At 39.2% G+C, this 12,119-nt stretch overlaps 1 protein-coding gene across 1 annotated transcript; it reads left to right on the top strand.

Moving 5' to 3' along the window:
* Window positions 1–3,873: 3,873 nt before the first annotated feature.
* On the top strand, window positions 3,874–9,879 carry LOC105204901 (THAP domain-containing protein 5). Its single transcript, XM_039448965.1, has 6 exons — window positions 3,874–3,950; window positions 7,633–7,795; window positions 7,852–7,945; window positions 8,112–8,318; window positions 8,671–9,033; window positions 9,869–9,879. Exons 1-6 carry the CDS (start codon window positions 3,874–3,876, stop codon window positions 9,877–9,879), a joined length of 915 nt encoding a protein of 304 aa, XP_039304899.1.
* Window positions 9,880–12,119: the final 2,240 nt, after the last annotated feature.

Raw genomic sequence — 12,119 nt, 5'->3', positions numbered from 1 at the left:
CTTTTGTACCGTTGAAGCAGTAACTCGCAAGTCAAAAAACGCCTTTCAACGTCCCTCGGCTTTAATTCGTATGGGATCCAATGTCCTTCCTTTTGGATCATCCTTAACGCTTTAAGTCGTTTTCCCACTGTTGAAAAGTCAACCCCCAACGATGTGGACAACTCTTCGAGCGTTTGAGTTGAGTTCTCCTCAAGTAATGTCTCCAATTCTTTGTCTTCAAACTTTTTTGGCTGTCCAGGTCGTTCCTTGTCTTCTAAGTCGAAATCACCGCTCTTGAATCGCGCAAACCACTTCCGACACGTTTGTTCAGCTAAAGCTTGCTCACCGTAAACTTCTTCTAAAATCCTATGGCTTTCCGCAGCAGTTTTATTCATATGAAAGTAATGTAATAAAACTCCCCGCTAAAACACTTTATTTGGTATAAATTTAGACATATTTAAATAATTATAACTTGATGTTATTAACAAGTGAAAGTAAGATGTCGTAAAAATAATACCTAACCTAACAACTGATTTAAGATAAATTTGCTTCTGACGGTAAAAACAGAAAACTGTAGTATCCTCGCCATCTCTCGTAAAACGCTACGAATTAATTCCAACACCTAGCCCGTCGGTCGCCGAGACGTAAGCAGCCGCGGCTGCTTACGTCTCGGCGACCGGCGGGCGGTCCTTGAGCGCGGTGATACGCGCTTATTTGCAGAATTTATTAATTTTTATTTCGTTAAATATGGCAAATATTAAAAAATGGTAAAAGACTTTTCTGCTCAGTTTTACTTAATCTATCAATCCACGAAACCACGGGCGGTAGTTACCTGACACCCTCTATATATGTTAGTAGAGAAATTTCGATAGAACATTTATTAAATTATATGACGATGAAATCTTGCATAAAAATTTGAATCAGCAATTATATAGGTACATTTAATTCATACACTTACTGCGATAGAACCCGTTTTTTAAGCATTCTCAAGAAAAATATGAAATCCTTTTAGCAACTATAATACCGTTATGGTATAAAAATTGTAAATTGACCTTTGTGGTTGAACGGTCATGATTCTTGACTACTATGCTGAAGGTTCCAGGTTTGATTCCTCAGAACAAGAATTTTTTTTTTCTTAAAATCTAATATTTAAAAAAAATCAAGAAATTTAAAAATGCTTCTCTACAATTAAATTAACTTAAAATTGGACACATAGTTAAAAAATTTAATACTTTTTCTGACGTTTTTCAAACACTTATTGAAAATTTTCATAACAAATGGTCACCTTGGTCACCTCATTGACTTTTCTAAAGTCGATGCAGAAGCGGTGCCGGCTGTCCTTCTTCCTGACTATGACTACCGGGGAGCTCCACGCGCTGTTAGAAGGTTCGATCACCCCGGCGGCTTCCATCGTGCGGAATTCTTCGTCGATGATCCGCTGCATCGCGGGGTTCCGCGATCGGTATCTTTGTTTGATTGATTGCTCGGTTTTTACTCGGATATGATGCACGGCCTGGTCGGTGGGTCCCTGAACTCGCTCGAACTTGGCGAGCTCGGTTGCCAGAAACGCCTTTAACTCCTGTTCCTCTTGCGGTCTGCGTTTGGTCATCTTGGCGGTGACCTAATGCGTGGGTCGAGGCTTTCGGTATCGTCGGGCTCAAGGTGGCGGCGGCGGTGGGATGGTGAGACCGAGCTCGGACCACAAATCCGTCCCGATTAGTAGATCGTTCTCCAGGGACGGGAGGAGCTGGAAAGTGTGCTCCAACCTCCGCCCGGCAATGTGCAGTGGGAGGCGGACTCGTCCGGGCGTGATAGCGGTGGTTCCATCGGCCAGGTGAATGGTCTCGTCCTGGACCTCCGGCTAGATGCGCAAGGTCTTGGCGTGTTCGGCGACCCGGCGGTTGATCATTGAGATCTCGGCCCCGGTGTCCAGCAGGGCCGAGAATCGGCGCGGTCCGACGCGCACCGTGATGTGCGGTCGCGGCTAGTAACTTATGTGGACCTGGGCCGAGGGGCGGACGCATTCTCGGCCGGTGGCGCGTTTCCCGCTCGGGGATGGCACTCCTTAATCAGGACTCCATCCTTGCCGCACTGCGAACAGAATTTTCGGGCCGCAGTCGAAGCGGCTATGGTCGCGCTGCTTACACCGCCAACAGGCGGTGTTTCGGTCGTAGGGCCCGGGCTCGGCGGTGGTGGCGGTGGCCGTGGTGACCTTGCGTTTCTCCGCCCGGTTCTCGCTCTCTTGAGCCTTGGTGATCTCCTCGAACTCGGCGGCCTGCTCTGCCAGGTCAGCGAGATCGGGAGCGTCGGTGAGGCGTACGTAGAGTTTGTATTCAGTCCTCAAATTCTCGTATAGCCTGTCGACCTTCTCAGCCTGCGTGAACCCGCCTGCGCGCCGCATCATGGTCTGTACCGCGGTCGCGTACTTGGCGTACGGCTCTTTCGGCTGTTGCTGGATCTCTCGGGCGAGCTTGGCCTGGTATCGCCGAGGCAGGTACTGTTGCCTCAGGGCGTTCGTGAAGTCAGACCAGGTGTCCCAATGACCTCTTTCGTTTCGGTACCAAGCCAGCGCGTCGCCCTTTAGTAACTCGGGCAGGCCGGCCTTCATCTGCTCGTCGGTATAGCGCTATTCCTCTTGCAACTCCGCTACCCGCTCCAAGAAGGACAGGGGGTCCTGGCCGTCGAAGTGACAACCCCACTTTCTTATTTGATTCATCGCCTTGCTGTGCCAGTGGTGATCGGTCACGCTTGTCGGTTCCGGGCCGTGCGACGGTCCGGCTGGGCTGGGCATCGCGAGGAAGTGCTGCTTTACGCGGTGACGGAGTTCTTCGGTAGTACCGGAGGGTTCGACCTGCTAGGACTGAACCAGGATCTCGAACTGCTCTCTTTGTAAGCGGTCTATCCACTCTACCAATGACATATTTGCTCCTGGGTATATTCGATCGGTCTTCAGGACGGTCCCTGTTTGGACGACATGTAACGGTACGGGTTTTCCGGTCGGTTCGGTGCGGTGCGGGAACTTCGGGATCGGACCGGATAAGGCTCGCCGGTTGGTCAGGTGTTCGAAATCGATTATACCCAGTGTTTCAAGTAAGCAAAAGAAAAGGTTTTATTCAAATATTGCAATCGTAGTTGTCGATACAGTGGTGTTTGAAAGAACAGAAACGTAGTGTCAATACCATGTGGACTGGTAGTTCGCGTTCGTGAACGCCGCAATGCACACAAAAATAACAGAAGGAGAGAGAGTAGCAGCTCGTGGGTATGGCGGCGGATACGTGAGAACAACTTAAAGCTACGCGGGCGATACCGATAGTTAATCCAAATAACGGCTTAAGGCTAATAATTCGTAACATTAATCAAAATAACGGCTTTAAGGCTAATTCATAATAATTCGTAACATTAATCAAAATAACGGCTTTCATAATAATTCGCAATAACGGCTTTAACGCTAACTTATAATAATTCGCGGTTAAATGAACGTGATATTAATCGGCGGTGTGTTATACGGACGGTCGGTCCGATTGGGCGGGAAAATCGCGGAACGCGGCGTGATTGGTTGTCGGAGTCGCGTGAACGCGGTCCGTTTCCGGTGCGGTCGTGTCCGCGGTTCGCCCGAGCGCGCCCCAGGCAAAAGAGCGCTTGGTCGACAGGGCGCGGATGCCCTGTCGATGTCTAGGTTACGAAGTTTGACTCAGGGTCTATATGGAGATCCAGGTACTCGAGGATGGCGGTAATTGGTCGAGAATGCTCGGCCGGTGATAGTGACGAGAATACTCGTCGGTGATCTCGGACGTGATTGGTCGAGAATGCTCGGCCAGTGATACTGACGAGGATGCTCGTCGAGGAGATTGGTGGTGGCTGGTCGAGAATACTCGGCCGGCGATAGCGACGGGAATGCCCGTCGAGGAACTGGAGAGCGACGAGTATGCTCGTCTTTGGGAGCGATTGAGAATACTCGGTCGTCTGGACAGGTCGGAGAGTCGGACGGATCTGCCTTGTGCGTTCCCACTGTCGGCTTATATATCCGAACGCGCGGTTGGGCAAGCCAATCCGCGCGCTCATTCGGTCAAGCCTAGAGTACCTCAAGTAAGAGTATGGACACCGTTAGTCGATTTTTGATTGACTTTTTGATTTGCCATATGTAATAGGGAAATAGAAGAGGAAAAATTGAATTCATTATTGTATACAGGGTGATTATTAATGACTGTTACAGCGTTTTACCCTAAGAGGATAACATACCGACAGAACACTGTAATATACTCAGCGCTCGTTAGATGACAGCTGCGCCGAGCAGTGCCGAATGATACGTACCTATAGGCCCCTGCTAAAAAATTTTTCTCAGATTACTTTTATATAATTTTTCAAAATGTATGTATAATTTTATAGTTTTTTCAAACTTTTTCATAAGAATTGGAATTCTTTTTATAAATACTTAGAATGTCTAATATCCTTTTTCAAAATTTTTAAATGTGTTAACTATGATGTATCCTAAGATTTTTATTATTTTTTGTTGTATAATTTCAGATAAAATATTATAAAATTTAAAATAATTAAAAGTATTTTATAAAAATTATAGGATAAGAAATCTCAGAACATTTCAGAATTTACACGTATAAAAAGTTTAAACAAAAGACGTACACTTTCCAAGTAATTCTGATTATTTCCGAAAAATGTTCGAATTCGTACGAAGATTACGAGAAAAACTTTTATTATAGATGTTTTCGAGAAAAATAAAAAATTCTCATAATTATGGAATCGCTCTGAAAAGTTATGGTATTTTTTATTTCTTGTTGGAAAAAGATTTAAGAAAATCTGATTATCATCATTTTTATACATCATTTTTATATTATGTAAATATAAAATGTATTTAGTATTTTAATTTACGTTATTACGTACTACGTTTATTTATTAATCAGATTAATAAATAAAAGTAATAATCTAATTGTAGGTAATAAATGCAAAATATAACGGACAGGATGCACAGCTTTCTCTGGAGAAATTTTTATTATAATTTTCTATAAAAGTTTTCATAATGTATCATGGCAACAATTTATAAGTAATTGTGTAAACTTGTGTAAAATTTTTTTCAAATTTTCTCACATTTTTCAGTAAAACATAAAATATAAAGTTTCATAATATCACGATAAGATCAGAAAACAATCCCATAAGAAAATATAAAAAAATTTTAAGATTTTCTAATATTTTGACACACTTTTCCAAAAAAGACATAACAAAAGAATTAAATCACATAATTTCTCAAAATATTTGCATGTAAAGTTATGTAAAATTCTTCAGATTTTCTAACATTTTCTTAAATGTTTTTCCAATAAGAAATAAAAAAATACCATAACTTTTCAGAGCAATTCCATAATTATGAGAATTTTTCATATTTTTCTCAAAAACATCCCTAATAAAAGTTTTTCTCGTAATCTTTGTACGAATTGGAACATTTTTCGGAAATAATCAGAATTACTTGGAAAGTGTACATTTTCTCTTTGAATTTTTCATACGTGTTATTTTTATAAAGTACTTTTAACTATTTTAAATTTTATAATATTTTATCTGAAATTATACAACAAAAAATAATCGAAATCTTAGGATACTTTATAGTTAACACATTTAAAAATTTTGAGAAAGGATATAGACATTCTAACTATTTATGAAAAGTATTCCAATTTTTATGAAAAAGTCTAAAAAACTATGAAATTATACAGACATTTTGAAAATTTATATAAAAGTAATCTGAGAAAAATTTTTTAGCAGGGGTTTATACGTACGTATCACTCGGCACTGCTCGACGCAGCTGTCATCTAACGAGGGCTGAGTATATTACAGTATTCTGTCGGTATGTTATCCTCTTAGGGTAAAACGCTGTAACAGTCATTAATAATCACCCTGTACGAGGTGTGTTCAAAAAGTATCGCGAATTTTGTGTTTTTTCAAAAATTATTTATTTATTCATGAATATCTATTTTGTCCCCTTCAAAGTAATCCCCATGAGTTATTATACACTTGTGCCAACGGTTCTTCCAATCTTCGAAGCACTTCAAAAAATCATTTTTTTTTATCTTGTTCAGCTCCTCCTTCGATGCCGTCTTTATCTTGTCAAGCGTAGCGTAACGTCGTCCTTTCATGGGCCTCTTCAGTTTAGGGAACAAGAAAAAGTCACAGGGGGCCAGATCTGGGGAATACGGTGGCTGCGGCATCATTAGTGTGTTGTTTTTGGCCAAAAAGTCGCGCACAAGCAACGATGTGTGAGCAGGGGCGTTATCGTGGTGCAAAAGCCAATTTTTGTTCTTCCACAAATCCGGGCGTTTCTGGCGGATTGCTTCGCGCAAATTGCGCATAACTTGCAGGTAATATTCCTTATTGACCGTTCTACCCTGTGGCAAGAACTCATGATGCACCACGCCCCTGCAATCGAAGAAAACTGTCAGCAAAACTTTCACATTCGACCGAACTTGGCGCGCTTTTTTCGGTCTTGGTTCGTGCGGCAGCTTCCATTGAGATGATTGAGCTTTGGTTTCCACGTCATAACCATAAACCCACGATTCGCCACCAGCTATGACCCTCTGGAGCAAATTTGGGTCGACGCGGACAGAGTCCAACATCTCATTAGCAATGTTCATGCGATGCTGTTTTTGGTCGCAATTGAGCAATTTTGGTACGAATTTCGCGGCGACCCGTCTCATGCCCAAATCATTGATAAAAATCGAATGGCACGAGCCAATCGATATGTTTAGGTCCTCAGCAACTTCTCTAACGGTGATTCGACGATTGGCCAATACCATTTTCTCCACTTCATTAATTTTTTCGTCTGTTGTTGAAGTGCTCGGGCGTCCGGCACGCTCTTCGTCGTTCACATCTTCTCGGCCTTCTGAGAACATTTTGTACCACCGATAAACGTTGCTTCGGTCCAAGGTAGCTTCTCCGTATGCCACAGTCAACATTCGGAATGCATCCGCGCACTTAATTTCGTTTTTCACACAAAATTTGATACAGGTTCTTTGATCCATTTTTTTGAATAGGTAAAAATCGAAGACGATCCAAAACACGTGCAAGCAAAGCAGCTGTCAACAATTAAGTGAACATTCAAAATGGCCGAGCTTGTCGGCATAAGTGAGAGACATGAGTACCAACATAACGCCACAAAAAGATCGAAATTCGAATATACGTAACCCGCGAAAATTCAAAATTCGCGATACTTTTTGAACACACCTCGTATACTGGTAAAAAACGAAAATATACGCGTGATTTTATATACAAAATATTAAACAATGTTATATAATTGTATATAATCGATTTGAGTTGAATCCTATTAAGGGTAATTATTATATTTTTATTATTATATTATTATATTATATTATATTTTATTATTATATTATATTATTATTTCTTTGAGTGATACAGTGAAGTCAGGCATCGTTCAATGTATATGTCATCGTGTATTTCTATGAAGTTTCGTAAGTTCTATTTAATATTATATTTAATATTATATAATGTTATTATTGAAGATATTATTAATAATGAAATGTAGACTCTTTTTTTATTACTTTTATAATAACTTATTAATATTACTGAATTGTACGCATATAACTAACCTTAAAATGAAAATACATCCATATAGAAAACATTTAAATGTATTTAATTTAGATGCAAGATGCCGAGTTGCTCAGCAAGAAAGTGTGCGAACTCGTGGAAGAAACATTTTAAAGTGTGTTATTTTCCACTAAATGATCCACAAAGATGTGCAATATGGGTAGCCAACATGAAGAGAGAAAATTGGACACCAAATAAACATTCGGCGTTATGTCAAGTATATTATTTCTTAAGGAATAGTTTTTCAAATATTTAATTTTTATGAATGTACAGGTACATTTCGCTCCTAAAATGTGGGAAAATAAACGTCAGGACAATCTACTGAAACTAAAAAGAAATGCGGTGCCAACTTTGTTTGAAGATGCAGGTAAAATTTTTATTTATTGTTTTTTTTATTTGAGCTTTCACATTTTTTGTTGAGGAAATAAAATTCATGTATAATGATTATTTTCTATAATGATTAATTTCTGGCAACATGGAAATTAATAATGTTTTACGTGTATAAATATTTACATCAGATATTATAATTGTAGAAGAAGCTAAAACTGGTGAAGCTCTGAATAATGCTACTTTTATTAATATTAATGAAAATCAAGAAGTAGTTGCAATTGATGTTGAAGCACCTAATCAAATTGTTGAGGAAGACGACGTAGCAATGTTGCATATATTTACTCTGTCGTCAAAGGACGACATAATAAATGACACTGAAATGCAAAATGAGATATACTCTAACAGTGCGGGTACATTTGAAAGGCAAGAATTAATAATAGGAGAGAACACGTCTAGTTTATACACTGATAATTCTGAATCTTATAAAAAACAATTTGAAAAGTTACAAAAACATTATATCAAATTAGACAAAATACATAGGAAAACTAAGATGAAATTAAAAAATGCGCAAAATACAATTAAACGCCTTACGAAAAAAGTGAGTTTGAATCAAAGTGACATATCTGATATCTAAAGCATGCAATAAAATATTAAACACTGACCAATTAAAATTATTAATGAGGGAGTATAAAAAGATACCAATTTGGAATAACAAATCTATAGAAAAGGCACTAAGATTTCAATTTACATGCGGTCGTTCAGGGTATGAAGAATTACTTCGTCATATGCCTTTACCTTCTTTACGGACTCTAAGACGACGATTACAAAATGTAAAATTTAATAGCGGAATTTTAGATGAAATGTTTGAATTTCTTAAGCTTAAAGTAGCTTGTTTTAAAAACAATTTAGATAAACATTGCATACTCGTAATGGATGAAATGAGTATAACTCCTTCTAAAATATTTGATCCTTCGACAAATACTTTTATGGGTTATGCAACATTAGGTAATCATAAAGATGAAAAAAATATTGCAACTCATGCTTTAGTTTTTATGTTGGCCGGAATAGCAAGTAGATGGAAACAGATCGTAGGATATTATTTTACTGGTACTACAGTAGATGGAAGTAAATTTCATCCTATTATTTGTACAATTATAAAAAAAGCGGAAGAAATTGGATTACGAGTTCACAGCGTAACAAGTGACATGGGAGCTGCGAATATGGGAATGTGGAAGTCTTTTGGAATAAAAGTTTCAAAATATAGTAAAATAACAAATTTCTGTACACATCCCAATGATGAAAGTCAAAATCTTTATTTTTTTCATGACTGTGTACATGCATTTAAAAATTTGAATCAAGGTCTTTTAAATAATAAAATTATTATAATTCCAAACGAAATAGTACAAATATATAACTTGCCAAGTAACATAGTCAAAGCATCCGATATAAAAGACTTGTGCACTGCACAGGAAACGTTAAGTTTTGGATTAAGTTTGACTCCAAAATTAAATGTTAAATTTTTAAATACAAAAAATCACTTTCAAAAAATGAAAGTCGGTAGTACTACAAATGTATTAAACCATTCCGTTGCAACAGCATTAGATTTTGTAGGCAAGAATACAGACAATTATAGTTTAGTTACAACAGCATGGTTTGTTAGTTTTATTACAAAACGGTTCAAATTAGTGACTTCAAGGGCGCCTCAATTAGCTTTAGGAAAACGTGACATTCTAAAATTTGAAGCAGTAATCGATTTTCTTGAAGAAGCAATTAACATTATTTCACAAATAAAAGTTGGCAAATTGGGTATATGGAAACCATTTCAAACAGGAATTATAATTTCAACTCAACCAATTATTCAACTTAGTAAATATTTATTAGATAAAGAAGGTTTCGACTTTGTTTTGGGTGGGAAATTTACACAAGATTGTTTAGAAAACTTGTTTTCAATTGTACGCAGTAAACACGTAATACCAAATGCAGTTCAATTTAAAAACGATTTAAAATTGATTACAATTATACAATACATGAAAAAAGTAGAAAAATCCAGTTACGAGCAAGATGATAGAGAATTCTTTTCACAGTTTTTAAATACGTTACAAAAAAACTCAAAGAAATAAAATTGATACCAAAGACGATAACCAAGTAACATTAATAAGTGCAATTGAAATATGTGATAATGAAAATGTTGTTTTCAATAACATGACATTAAATTGTCTTTATTATTTAGGAGAATACATAATTTATAAAATAAAGACTAAGTGCAAAATATGTTACAATTATATTAATGCAACGGGTGGGAAAGAACCTACTGCATTTCCATATGCAGAAATTACACGCGCGCAATGTTTCAAAGAAAATACGCTCTTTTTTTATGAACGAATGCACTTTTAATTTTATTTTAAATATGGAGAAAATTTTTTGTTTTTATTATGAAAATGTACATCTAAAATCATTAAATATTAAAAATTTTTATGTTAATCGTTGTAAGGATTTAGAGTTTAATATTCCTAATTGCCACACTTTAAAACAAAAAATTATTGATAAATTTGTTATTGTAAGACTGAAAAATATGTCTGTGATACCTATGGCCGGTATTCATAGTCGATTCTTATATTTAAGATCATCTTAAGTATCACTTTAAGATGCCATTAACCAATCAGAGAGCCGTATTAGCATCTTAAGACGTTGCTTAAGACAATCTCGAAATAAGACTCGACTATGAATACCGGCCTTATGTAATGTTACGTCTCTCCGCCGTGTTACCACTCCGGTCCAAACGCCGAACGCAACGCGTAAGACCGAGCACGTGCATGCGCTCAGCTAAGCTTGCCGTGATCACGCGCTATCATGCGTGCCGCGCGCCGCGTTCGGCAAACGCTCCTACTCCGGCCAGCCCTACCGCGCGCGCTGATTGGTACTTGTGACCGCGCGGACCGCTATATAAGCCGGCAGCGAGCAGCCGAAATCAGATCGCCCCGAGCCACCGATCTCGAACCTACTCCGCTCCTGCGCCGGGTATTCTCGACGCTCCTTAGCTTGGGCATTCTCAAGCACTTCCTCGGGAACGGGCATTCTCGTTCTAACTTTCTCGCGACGGGCATACTCGTCGGTCCTAACGGCTGGGAATACTCGGCCGATCCCATCCTCCGTCCGCGACGGGAATACTCGTCGTTTCCGCGGCTGGGTATTCTCGGCCAATAGGAACCGTCCGTCCCGCAATTCCGTTCTCGGGGATTCTCGAGACCAGCACCGTCGTCGGGAATGCTCGACGCCGTCCTCCGGCTCATTCTGCAAACCTGTTCCCTACGGGGTGACAACACTCCGCAGAGACCACTTAGGTCTCTACCGTCGACCGCTCTCGCGTATCACGGAACTGTCCGCTGCACCGCGCACTGCCGATTCCGCGATCGCGACCGTCCGTCGCGCGGGCCAATCACGGCCCGTTTAACCGTAAGTTAAGTTAGCCGCTTCACTGCAACTCCGATCATTGCTTCCGAGCGCCTGGCGCATAATGCCTGTCCGTCTGTTGCTACAACTATCCGAGTCCGTTCTTTAATATTAAGTGACACCGCGCATTATATTTTCTTGTCCGCGGAACCGATGATTGTTTAACCGAGCAACCCCGATTGCTACCTCCGAGCGCATAGCGCATAACACGTTTCCGTCTGTTTTCAGAGTTTCTAAAATCCGTTTCTTCTAAGTGTTTAGATATTAAGTATGCCACGAATACATTGTGACCGTTCTCTTAGTTTCACGCGGGCCGACGACCGCGCAATTAAGCACTCCAGTGCCGTAATACTATTCGTGGAGTTCAGTATTATCCGATAACGATATCGGGACCTTATGATTCTTTTGTACTAAACCATAGCAAAATATATTTAAACTATTTCGTTTCCACTACCAAACCACGGCGTTATCATTCGACACGAACCCGGACATCCGGCGAGCACATCCGAGCAACCGATCCTGACTCAAACCCCGTAACCGACACCAAAAAACTATCAGCGTTACACCTATTGTAAAAGAAAACCATACTTTTGCGAGTAAAAGTGTAGCAATGCACCATAATATAAAATAAAAGTGTTCACAATAATATAAAAAAAAATATTTATTTATTTCATTCTTGTCTTATTAATTTTCCTATTTATATTATACAAATTTTTTTTACATTTTTGCTTATTTCAGATACACTTACAGAAGTTATTGTA

The sequence above is a fragment of the Solenopsis invicta genome, chromosome 5, assembly GCF_016802725.1.
Source record: "Solenopsis invicta isolate M01_SB chromosome 5, UNIL_Sinv_3.0, whole genome shotgun sequence".
NCBI classification, from domain to species: domain Eukaryota; kingdom Metazoa; phylum Arthropoda; class Insecta; order Hymenoptera; family Formicidae; genus Solenopsis; species Solenopsis invicta.
Note: the sequence above shows the minus strand (reverse complement) of the source record. Positions and strands in the feature narration are given on the sequence as shown.